This window comes from Zingiber officinale, chromosome 7A (genome assembly GCF_018446385.1).
Source record: "Zingiber officinale cultivar Zhangliang chromosome 7A, Zo_v1.1, whole genome shotgun sequence".
Classification (NCBI taxonomy): domain Eukaryota; kingdom Viridiplantae; phylum Streptophyta; class Magnoliopsida; order Zingiberales; family Zingiberaceae; genus Zingiber; species Zingiber officinale.
Window position 1 is genome coordinate 137,179,670 of NC_055998.1, and position 13,151 is coordinate 137,192,820.

At 33.1% G+C, this 13,151-nt stretch overlaps 1 protein-coding gene across 1 annotated transcript; it reads right to left on the reverse strand.

Moving 5' to 3' along the window:
• Positions 1 to 617: 617 nt before the first annotated feature.
• Positions 618 to 7,659, reverse strand: LOC122002764 (protein disulfide-isomerase-like). The gene is made up of 11 exons (XM_042558069.1): positions 7,376 to 7,659; positions 6,666 to 6,696; positions 6,276 to 6,563; positions 6,015 to 6,203; positions 5,792 to 5,917; positions 4,984 to 5,121; positions 4,747 to 4,866; positions 3,151 to 3,268; positions 2,570 to 2,682; positions 1,593 to 1,822; positions 618 to 837 (listed from the first exon to the last, which is right to left on the reverse strand). The coding sequence occupies exons 1-10, from the start codon at positions 7,579 to 7,581 to the stop codon at positions 1,598 to 1,600; spliced, it is 1,554 nt and encodes a 517-aa protein (XP_042414003.1). The 5' UTR covers positions 7,582 to 7,659; the 3' UTR covers positions 618 to 837; positions 1,593 to 1,597.
• Between the last annotated feature and the right edge of the window lie 5,492 nt (positions 7,660 to 13,151).

Consider the following 13,151-nt stretch of genomic DNA (forward strand, 5'->3'; position numbering starts at 1 on the left):
ACAAGCATTTTATTTAAAAAAGTATGAAAACATTTCTAATAGCAATCAGTTAGTTATCATAACAAGAAAAAAAATCAAGCAGGACATCTTAAATTCATCTAGAATGATAAAGACAATTTGAACAACCAACAAAGAAAGGTTGGCTCAACTGAATTCACAAATAAACTCTTGGTGATCCATTTAGTATGAAGCATTTCTAATAACAAGTAACATCTATGACTAATAATCATAACAAGAAAAAGAAAAAGTCAACCCAATTAACACACCCCAAATTCATCTAGAATTTTGTATGAAAGCAACCAATAAAGAAGGTTAAGACCCACTGGATTCAGGAATAAACTCTTAGGGATTCATTTTGTATGAAAGCATTTGGAATAGCAATAACATCATCCATGTCTAATAATGATAACAAGAAAGAAAACTCATTTTAAAAAAATAATAATAATAAACCACCGACTTTTTATTATCATGCAAAGACTCTTAAACCCAAGAAAGAAAAGTCCTTTTCAAATCTGCAGCCACTTGATTTTTCAAATCCTTACTTTTTTATCTCTAGTTCTTTAACCCTATCCTATTGTCATTTTAAAAACATATGAAACCACAGGAGCAAAGAGGAATTCTCCTTTATAAAGATGATTTTCCACTCAAAAGATCCAGAACTTACAACAAATTGTCCATTTCATCACTACAAAATCCAAAAGGGGAATCGGGGGCTTTTTCGAAAAGCCTTTATTACTTACTAGCGAAAGGCCTTTATTACTACTAGCTTTGAGATTTCAGATACTGACATTGTTGTTATTTCTGCATTCCTCTCCCGCTGCCGCTAACGCTATATTCCTGCAGCCCAAAAAGATGATCAGCAGGTATTCATCATGGCAGTATTCAACAAAACAATCATCAAATCTGGAACGGTAAAAATCAACAATGGATGGGGTTAATGCATGCGAGAAATCACAGTTTAAAATGTGATGGGGATTGTTATCTTGCCCATTATACAACACTAAGAACAAGGTAAATTAGGGAAATTTTCAGTTTGACAACAAAGATTACCCAATTTTACAGTTTACTCTCCGAAATCACTAGTTATCTGTCCTGTACAATTTGTTCATCGCTTCCATCCCACAAATTTCAAAGGAAATGCAGTCTCTATAGTGCACGATGCGAGAAATCACAGTTTAAAATGTGATGGGGATTGTTATCTTGCCCATTTTACAACACTAAGAACAAGGTAAATTAGGGAAATTTTCAGTTTGACAACAAAGATTACCCAATTTTACAGTTTACTCTCCGAAATCACTAGTTATCTGTCCTGTACAATTTGTTCATCGCTTCCATCCCACAAATTTCAAAGGAAATGCAGTCTCTATAGTGCACGATGGTGCGAGCAACTCAAAATCAGACAAAAATGTGATTTGAAAGTGAAAACTATTGAGATTGAGCTGAGATACAACAACAATAATAACCAAGCTTTTTCCCACCAGGTGGGGGAGATTGAGCTGAGATATTTTTCAAAATCTAGGGCAAACTGTAAAATAGAACCAATAAGTCAAGGTCTAGAGAGGAAAAAAAACTAGGTCCAATGGCCTACTCACCTTGATCACAGCTCATCTCTTACAGAGTCAGTTGATTCAGTTTCAACTTTTACAGTGTCAGTTGAGTCAGAACGACTAGTTGTATCCTTGTTTGATTTCACATAGTTGATGATGTCATCCGCTGTTCTATCCCCTTCATACTGTGAAAGCTTGCCGCTTGCTGAAGAAAAGTAGAGTGTAGGGTAACCCTGAACATCAAATTCACTGGGTACGTCGTTCACAGTAGCATCCTAGATTTCATGAGCAAAACATAAACAAAAGAGTTAAAAGAAATTAACTTAACATGGTATAATATGTGAAAAAAAAAAAGAACTACAAATAACAGTGTTTCTCACATAAATAAGTTACTTAACATGGTGGCTATCTCTGGGCAGCAAATGCAAAGTTATGTTCATTATAAAAATTAGCCTAAACTTGCTGAAAGTAACCAAGTTTCGTCAAGTTACCTATTTAGGCTAGTGTCATCAATAATGGGAGAAAAATAGAAAATCAATCCACACAAGATTAAGCTTAAACTAAACTAAACAGAAATAAGATATCGTATGGTAAACTATGTCGAATATAATATGGATCGTAGGGCTTGACAAAGTCCAAAGAACTTTTCTTCATACTAGAAATGATTGATCATTAATGTATCTCCAACAGAAATAACAGGTCCTCAATATTTTATGGTTATTGCTTCACAGTGATTTGAATGCAAAAAAGCTTATTTTGAACTCAGAAACCTAGACAGGAGTTTATAACAAGAATATTTTGATCCAGTAAGTCATCCAACTCATATCTAGCGATTTTTACACATATTTAATTCTCTACTACAGTTAGATTTTACATGATTTACTTTTTAAATAAAATCTAAGACCGTATTTTGCATAACTTGGAGACTTCAAAAAGAGCAACGATGAAAGCAACAGCTTATCAAAACTATCTTTGTAACACCTATGTACGAATACAAAGCATAATAAAAAAAAAAAAGTTACCATCTTTGCAATGACAACATCTCCATCATTTTCAAATGAGATGGCTACTTCATCCAAAATAGGCGCTAATTTCTTGCAGTGCCCACACCATGGTGCATAAAATTCAAGCAAAACTGGACAAAATGCAACAAACACAAAGGATTCAGTATAGCATGTCAATATTGTTAAGCAAACAACTTGTTTACATGTTGGTAAAAATACTTATGATTGAGGATTCTAGGGCTATATAACAACACATTTTAGACAGCTTTATTGTGTAATAGGATTTAGGATCAGTCAAATCTACAATTTCCTATAGATGATCTAAACATTACTGTGAGTCAAACATGACCACAAATAATGGCATGCACATTGTATAAGAACAAACACATCCAAGCCAAATTTCACTAATTTCTTATATTATCAAGGAAGTTTAACTGTAACCTTCAATTGACTTGCATTTTGTAAGTAAAATGCAAGTCAAGACCTACAGATCTATGTTCTTGAAGTAGTAGTCTATATAATAAATGAATATGCAATAGAAATTCACAAGATTGGTCAGACAAGCTAAATAAAAAAATATGATTTGTGTATGAACAAACCATTCTTTCCAGAGTTAAAAACAACTTCATGCAGATTATCAGCCACGACAATTTTAACAGGCTCATTGTTAACTTCTGGTATTGGTTCAGATTTTCTATAAGGCTTTAAGTTACCATCCTGCATTCATACAAATCAATATCAACAAATGGATCAACAAACTAATTCAAATAGTCTAGTGACTAAATGTAAGTTCAGGTGAAGTTCATTTCACTTGACAAAATGGGAAATAAATGAGACAATAATACGAACCAAAACTCATTGGAACTGAAATAGAATTAACACAATTCCCTTATCCTTCTCATCAAATCAGATGTCAGAAATTATTTATTGACCTAGAGAATGACAATGAAAATGAGTGGTGATCATTTGAATTATTTGGTCAGTGAATGTCTCATGGAAATTGAAAAAACACCAAGTTGCATTTCCCAACTAATTGGGATAGGGTTTATAGACCTTACACTACCATTTAGCATTATGTAAAGCTGAAATGTCAGTAACATTAATCAAGTGAGTTGTGTGCTGTTCCTGTTCAATCTCATGCTGCATCCTTTAAATGTTAAGGTGCACCAAAAGCCATATGGTTAGTAACACCAAAGGATAATATCATGGGCCATTTCTGTTAGACCTCCTAGTCCATCCTTTAAATGTCAAGGTGCCAGCATAATGAAAGGAGTTCGCCCCATTATTGACTGGCAACCAAGTTTTGACAATAAATACAATTAAGATTCATGCTCATAAATCTTTCAACATAATTTTACACTGGCTGTTAATACCCACAGCACTTCACCTTTTCCTTCCATGCTTCAGACTTCCATTATAGCAATTAGAATCTCATTCTGTGCAGCCCAAAACAGCAGTGACTCCCAACTCTGGAACATCGGAGAAGTCACTTGAGGGGAGGTTGACTCATTTAGCATGGCAGGGTTTAAAACACTATCAGATAATTATACTAATGAACATAATGATGCCTCTTCAATTTAAATTAAGGATGACAATGGTGCATATCATGTCAGTGGATAATGTTTCTAACCCTTCCTGAGTGAGAAGGGTTAAAGTGGGCTATCGTTAAAAATCCCCTTCTCCACCCACACCTGGTAGGGCATGATTATTAAAATAATAATAATAATTAATTTTAAAAAATAGTTTTTTTTTTAAATGTCATTAGATGAAAACCCCTAACAGTGCTTGTCCAACTCAAGATTGATAGAGAGCAGAGAGCAAAAAGGGGAAAACCAAGTGGTGAGGGTGGGATGGGACAGATAATAAATTATCTGTTAATCTATGCTTCCGCTGCTTGAGGGTATTTAGTTTATTATCCAATCCCTGTCATCCCCACCTCATTCTCGTCATGACACACCCCACCAAGGTCGGGATGGTGAGAGTTCCCATTATGGCAGATCAAACTGGCATGTTAAAATTAAATTCCCAAAACATTACTCTTAAACCATCTAAATTAAGATCTGTAAAGTCCAATTCCACTTGCATTGTGTTGGTAATGATGATCCTATGACACAACAAGAAGTTGGCTTCTAGTATGGTACCATCAATCATCTATATGATAAAATATGTGGAAAAGTTATTAGCTTTGAACGTACTGTGTACTCCTTCACCCAACTGGCAATCTGATCAGGGCTGAGATTGGGTTGAAGATACTTCTTGCCGTCATTTTCTTGGATTATGATAAGAGGAACCTGGTCTTCCTTCAGGCCAAAGTACTGTTACATGTGCAACGAAGAATCATAAAGCTTGCAATCAAAATTTACAAAGAGAGAGAGAGAGAGAGAGAGAGAGAGAGAGAGAGAGAGAGAGAGATAGGGTCCCCCAGCACTGACCTGGAAAGCACCCTGACTAGCTTCAAGATCACCAATCAAAAAACTTATGTTTTCCCCTTTATATTTCTCAGCAATCTCATACAAGTTAGACTTGAATGTATCAAAGTTTTCACTGCTGAAGTTGAGGAAAAGCAACGCCTATTGATAGTGGATACAAAGTTAAGATGGATCCACCACAAAAAAAAAGGTATCCAATAAAAGAGACAAGATGGAAATATAAAATATAACAGATAAAATATTAAATTATAATCACACCAAAAATTGTACAAATAACCATGACGCAATTAAATGGGTCCAAAGAACATTGAAGAATGACATTTAGCTATATTATATTCCAAATTAGAAAAATGCATCTAGAATTTTTAACGGTATTCAAAAGTATTGACAAAGTGCCACAAGAATAAACTAAAGACAAGAAACAAAAATACAAATATATAATTACCTAAAGATAGTAATGCCAAAGTCACTCAAAATTAATAGATAACCATGCTCCTCAATAAATCCACAAGTGTTACCAGACTAAATAACCGAGAAATACAATTATAATGATGAAACATACATCTTTGCCAATGCATGTCAGTACATTTCATTTAACCTTGTTGAGTTTTTCACAAAAAGAAAGATGCCAGAACATCTGGAACAAGAATGAACAAGGAGGCGAAATATGATTGACATTGTTTATCAAGAGTAGCAAGTTAATTGTTTGCATAAGTCAGGGTATAGTTAACTAAGTAGTATTTCATTGTTGCATCAAGAAGTCAAATTAATTAAGCAAACGAGTACTGCAAATCTACTTCTTAATCCTTACTTTGCTATTAGGGCTGTTAAAGAACTTCGTCAGGAAAGGGTGATTGCTTGGATCGTTGTCAAAAGTAGCAACAATCGGCATACTTGCAGATTCAATGAACTTCTCTAGAGCATCAATATCAAAATCCTGCAAGAAAAATGCCATTGAATCAGTGTGGTATTTACATAACAGGGATATTTCAGTCTTTTGCAAAATTGAAACACAAACAGTGCTGGCGACACACCTCAAAATCAACAAAAAGTTCATCAAATGGCTTGAAGAGCCTAACAACTGGTAGTTTTGCATTTGGATCCCCGCGAGGAAGGAATTTTGCCTCTAAGGTATGCCCAAAGTCATAATCTGCACGTAGTTTTTCAGCAACCTTTATAAAATTTTCAAATTTCTCCCCAGAGAATTCTTGAAATATTCCAACCTGTACAATGATTTACCAGCATCAGAACCGCAAGAATCGCTAGATAACAAACAAGGCAAATTGATTCCTTACTATGAAGATCTTCTTATCAACAATTAGGCTTCCAGCATCCTCCACAGATCCGATTACGGAAGATGCAGGACCAGCTTGTTTCTTCAGGTATTCAACTATTCCATCAGCTTCACGAGGACCTTTATACTCTTCTATGACATCACCTCCATTCCTTAAAATCTTGAGTGTAGGGAAGCCCCTGATCTCATATTTTGATGCAAGCTCCTTGTTTACATCATCATTTGCATCAACCATAGCTAGAACAATTGGTGGATCATTTTTACTCAAGATTGACGCAGCCTTCTCATACTACAAATAAGGGATAATAATAAAGTATTAGGGAGATTGTCGTTATACCAACTTAGTCACAACAAATAACCTTAATTTATGTTACAGAAGAAAAAAAAATACCTCGGGAGCAAGCCGCTTGCAGTGTCCACACCTATCAAGAAAAATATAAAAGATTATTCAATATCTGCATAGTTGTAAAAAGCTTATATAAGAAGCATTATCTGTTATTTTGGACAGCGTTCATGAATTGAAAATAACAACTACTAGAATTACTTATATTTGATAAACTGTTAACAAATTCTCTTAACCAAATGAATGGCCATTGCAACCCATTTGTACACTTTCTACAAGTAGAAATCATGCCGACTTTGTCAAGTCAATGAACGATGAGAAAAAATCCCCTTGGCCACATTCTAAATACAGGAAGGTGTGGAGGGATAAAGACTGAGTCAACCATGAGCATATCTATCGTCACAAAAGTTGCATCCATACCATCAAGCTGAGTAATATTTATTCAGATTATTCAAGCGAACAAGAAAAAAACAAGGATGAAAATGGATGACAACCGAGAGTGACCAAGCATGATATAGAAGAACAAACTCCAAGTCCTAAATCAGTTCATGCAGAAGATCGCCGCACACTAAGACATCAAGTCCACAATTATCAAGAAGCAGTAACTAACACTCGAACAAAAAAATAGAAGCTCCAGGATCTAAGAATATAAATCAAGGATCCATTTCGTTAAGGAATCTAAGTTCAGACCGAACTCTTGATCGCCTCCTATGGCAGATCTATTGTGAAACATCGAGAGTGGGAAGATACGAAAATACCATGGGGCATAGAACTCGACGAGGATGAATGGGTGCTTGGCGACGGTCTCAGAGAAGTTAGAGTGGTCGAGACTGAGGACGAAAGAGGGTGCCGCCTCCGCTTCCGCCTCCGGGGAAGAAGCTGCCGCCTCCTCCTGCGCTAGGGCGGGGGTGAAGACGAGGAGGGCGAGGACGATCGCCGAGATCCAAACCCTAGAGATCGCCATGAGAGGGAGGAAGAGAGGACTCACGGACGAGACAAATAAAACAAGGAAAAAAGTAGTCGCCCGTTGGAACAAACGTGGAAAAGATAGCAATTGAATTCCACAACCATCGGTCCCCAGAGAAAATTATACGTCAAAAATAGGCGCCCTTATTATCATAAAAAAAAAAACGGAGGGTGTCCTTGAAAAAAAAATTACTCGATATTATAAATTTTTTATTATAGTTATAATAGTTAATCAAATTGTAGTAATTTTACTTAATATTTAAATATGACTGTTTGCATGGAAACTCAACTTTCTTCTGTAAAAAAATTTATTCTCATTTTTTCATTTAAATATTTCTTTATTTCAATTTTTTAACATATATCGATTTATCTAATTATCTTTATTTGTTTAGTAAAAAAATTTAAAATAAGATATAAATTTTTATAAATTCAACACATGTAAATTAAAATATAATATATATTTTATCAAATTAAGTATGACTTTTTTCCATAAAATTAATAGATTGACATATTTGATTTTAGTTAAATAGTATTAAATTCAGAAAAAATTATATCATTATTTTTATATAACAGAGCTTATTCATTATTTTTTATAGGTATAACTAAGTCTAAAATGAGATATAATTTATTTTAAATTTATTTAAATATAAAAAAAAGTTTAAGAAAAGAAAAGTTTATTTAGGAGTGAGAATAAATTTTTTCTAAATATTGAGAAGGAAGTTGAATTTATTATTAGGGATTTTAGAGTAATTTATGATTTAAATAATTATTTTGATTTTATTATTATTATTATATATATTTTTTCACTTTCATAGATGGTGACTCAATGATAAAATACCTAAGCAACGAGTATGAGAATCAAAATTTAAATTTTATTAAAAATGAATATTGTCAGTTTCTATCTAATATTAAACAATAACAAAATATATATATATATATATATATATATAATCAAATCTTCTAGAGATATTGGAGAAAAAAATATAAGCCGTGTAAAATAGTTTATAAAAAGGTTTTTTTTTTTTTTTGTTTTTTGGGATATTCTGTGGCGGCAAGACCGGTAGAGTAGAAGTTGGCTTTGCTTGGTGCCGTGTTTACTCGACTTCCCACTCAAGAAGTATCGGGATTGCAACACAGTGAGTTCGCACTCTGACGAACTCAAAAGCACTCAAAATAACTCAACTGAATCAAGAATTTATTTGACAGTTTAAAATTATTCGCTCAAATTATTCGATAGATAAGTTGAATTTCAATTTCAATTTTAATTTTAATTCAGTAATTTTTCCGATTCGACCACAAAATTGTCTAATAAAATATTGATTTTTTATAACACCTTAAGGACCACCTCGTGACATATTAGCAATTGGAAATGTGGATCGTTGATAAGCTAGAAAAGGAGAGACGAATAGTTGACTGTTAGCTTTCTTATTCATTCTACCATCCAAATTAGTTGAGCAGAAATATATTTTAAAAAAAAACAAATAGGTAGGAAATAAAGGGATCGAGTAAATCTAATAAAAGCTTTTTCGTATGGTTCGGGAAACTATAGCCTGTGCTTCATCTATGGATTACCCTTCACAAATTACTATCTTTTCTCATTCTTAACAACCTTGAAGAAACTTCTAACACTTTTTTACAAGGATGTGAACTTAATTAAGTATATATAAGGACAATAATTAAGAGAATGAACACACGAAAGAGCTTATAAATTGAGCTTAGGATTTAGGAATGAGAATAAATGAATTTTTATCTTCTTGTATTGAGTGATGTTATTTTTTATTGAAATAATAAAAGTGGCAATCTTTTTTATACTAAGGGGTGTTTAGTTGATGGATTTGGGAATGAGGGAATGAAATGATAATAAAAGATAGTGTTTGGATTGTGGGGTTGGGAATGACATTTTGGGAATGATTACTAGATTTATAGGAATCAACCAAACTCATATAATTTGATGAGTTTCATTTCCATTCATATTCTCATTCCATCCTACTATCAAACTCATACCCATAGTTATTCCCATCATTTAACCAAACGCCCCCTAAGTTTTGACCCATAATAACTAATTCAAACTACCTCCGAGATAGAGGTTTTTTATAGTTGTAGTATTTGTTATTATGATTCAGAGTTGTTACAGTACTATATATTTAAGTAATTTTGATTAAGTTATTATAATTTTAATTAAGTTTAAGTAATTTTAATTTAATTGATATAAAAATATTTTGTGATAGTAATTTTAATCAGATTTAGATAATTTAACTAAAGTTAATTTAACCAAAATTTAGGGTAACAATTAAGGTTTAATTTATTTCATCCTAATTTTGAAATAAACTAATTTTTTCAAATGTTATAATAGTTATAATATATAGTTATTACAATAATGCGCGAAATCATTTGTAGTGTTGGACAATCCCAGTGGCCCATTTTATGCTTTCTGAATTTATCCGATGACTAACGAAAAAATTTTATAAGACTCAATCGGTCACCTTTAAGTGAAGTGTAAAAATAGCTAGACACTCGGATTTTTTTTCTTTTTCTTTTATAGTAGTATTAGAATAAAAATATTATCAAAATAAAATTAAGATGGGTGCACTTTTGATTATTAAAAAAAAAGGAACAGTTGTAAGATCATATGGAACAGATTATAGGATCATGATCTTACACAGGCTTAACTGAAAGTTAGAATCGGATCCATCGAATATCTATTAAAAAATTTTAATTTAATTTAGTATTTGATAGATGATACAATTGATGTACAATACTAAATTGATATTTAATTAAAATTTTCTATGGAATAAATTAAATTAAATTAATAATAACATTGATGATATTAATGACTAGGTTGAATATATATATATATATATATATATATATATATATATATATATATATATAACCGTGGTTATTCACCATTCCCCCTCACCCGTAGCCACTGGTCTCACCCACTTGAGGTTCTCACCGTCTCTCCTCCCCTCTTCCTCATTACGAATAGTCGGGGAATAGTCGACAATGATACTTCCTCACTCATTCCTCTCCATAAGTTGTTGGCACCGCCTCCTCATGTACCGCTCACACGTCCCCTCTGGTCAAGACGTAAGAGGGCACTTAGTTCCGATGCCACATTCAAATCTTTTGAAACTTAAGATCGATTTATTCTAGTGATACTATTTTGATTCTACTATAAAATTGGATCCAGGATCGATTTAGTACTTCAGAATATTAGGATCATACAATCTTACAATCGAAACCGTGATTTTACAAATCACGGAAGATCCTTTTAACTTTTGATGATTAATGAAAAAGGAACGTTTTAAGGATTCTAATAAAAAAATATTCTTTTAATTTTCATCCTTTTATTTTATTTTATTTTACCATAGTAGTTGTTTTATGTTTTATAAATATATATAATAATAACAAAGTAATTTTCTTCCATTTAAATATAATATACATAAAGAGTCATATGTTAATCGACTTTTCATATGTGGCCACCGTCACGACTCACTTAGACTTTAGGGTACTCTAAGTCGCTCAATCACGCACGATGAGTCAAATAACATATCAAAATACTCTCTCTCTATAGAGAGTTTTTTTTATAGGAGAATAATTCAGGTATTCTATTCCTACAATCCAATTAATCATAGAGGTGAATGACATGATCTCATGAATTATCCACTAGTAAACCTGAGAAGTACAAGTAGAGTTGGGCCCGACCGACACCTTAGTTTTTTATTAGTTTGTAAATTTCATGGTCGTTCAAAAGTGCCCAAGATGAGATTCAAATTCTCATCGCATGAAAAAATTATCTTTGTTGATGCTTCTTTGCTACCTCAAGAGTTATACGAAGAGTCTTTGAACAAAGATAATAATCATATTTAAGAAAAAAAAATCAAATCTTTTAGAGATATAGGAGGAAAAATAGAAGCCGTGTTGAATACTTTATGAGAAGGATGGGTAGAGTAGAAGTCTTTTGGGGGACAATTGACCTTTGAAGCTAATGAAAAGTATTTTATGGGCATTGGAAGTCAAGTCAAGTGCATTTACTTCTGAGCGTATCATGAAAATGGATAGACCAATAAAAGTAAATCACATCTTGGAAAAAATGGCCGGGACTTTTTTTTATCATTGAAATTAAAATATTTTTAGTTAAGATAAATTCATGTATAGAAAAAAAAGAACTTTGAAATTGAAACCTTCTTTTTAAATATCTTAAACTTGATTTTGAGACGAGATGTTTTTTAAGCTTTATGAATTTCTTTAAGTTTTATCCATGAAAAATCATAAAAGTTTATTGATAAGCTAGAAAAAGAGAAGTGAATGGTTGATTGTTCCCTTTCTTATTCATTCTATAATCCAAGTTCAGTTTTTTACCAAAAAAACGAGTGGTTAAATTTCCTTCTTTATTAAAAGAAACATCTTAATTTTAAAATTACCAAAAGAATATTAAAAATAATGTTATTTCCTTCCTATCCTCTTGCCAACCTTTTAAATTATACGTTATTTTTCAATGCATAAATCTGATATGATAAAATATCAAATTCAAGCTGGGTCTGATATTGGTGGAAAATATCATGCCCGCCATGGGCCTGATATGGGATCATATCAGGCCCCATATCAAGCCCAACGATGGACCTTATATGAGAACATATCAAATCCTTTTTAATCCTGGAGAGAGGGGATGTATTGGAAAACAAATAGAGAGGGAGGATTTAGGAGGCTGGCAGGAAGGGTAGGAAGGGAATAACACTATTTTTTATTTTTATTTTTGTAATTTTAAAACTAGAGTACTCTTTTAGGTAAATAAAAAAACTTGACCGTTCCTTTTGGTAAAAAGCCGATCCAAGTTAGTATAATAAAAATACAAAAACAAAAACAAAAAAACAAATAGGAAAGCACTCGAGTAAACCAAAAACAAAAGCTTTTAGAAAGTATCTTTTCTAATTAGCTTCCTCCTTTGTTGTTAATCGACTAAACCTTTGCCAACTATATTGAATCAATGAGAAAGGCGTAGAGCCATCAACTTGTGGAGTTGTAGTAGGCAAGTGCCTTAATCTTTGTGCAACCATAACCTCCCATCTCACCGCCTACCACATTGTAGATATCATCGTTCAAACTCGGTAACCCCCTGAACTACACTTGCGCGTAGCCTCCTAGATACAACAAATAATTGTGCATTTTGTTCTTTTCATGTGCCCTTAGTTATTTGCTTCAAATAGAAAATTCTTTCTTAATCATGGCGTAGCCAAATTGGTACTCAGATGAAAAGTTACCACAATATGTCTCGAGTTTGAATCATAGGGTTTATGTCTTGCTAGGCCCCCTACTTAGGAGGTTGATATGCTTGGGATGGTCTTGGAGGGACTCCCGGGGAGAGGATTATCACTATTTTACACGAAAATAATCTCAAGCTTTTGGTTATATGAGAAGGCACAACCGTATTAGGGGGCATGACTGGAGAGTGTGAATCTGATTGCAATGAAATACAGTCATGCTAGGGGACATGACTCGGGCGTGTTAGTCACCGAGTGGAGAGACACAACCGTACGGGCATGACCGGGGCGTGTCTCTTTCGGT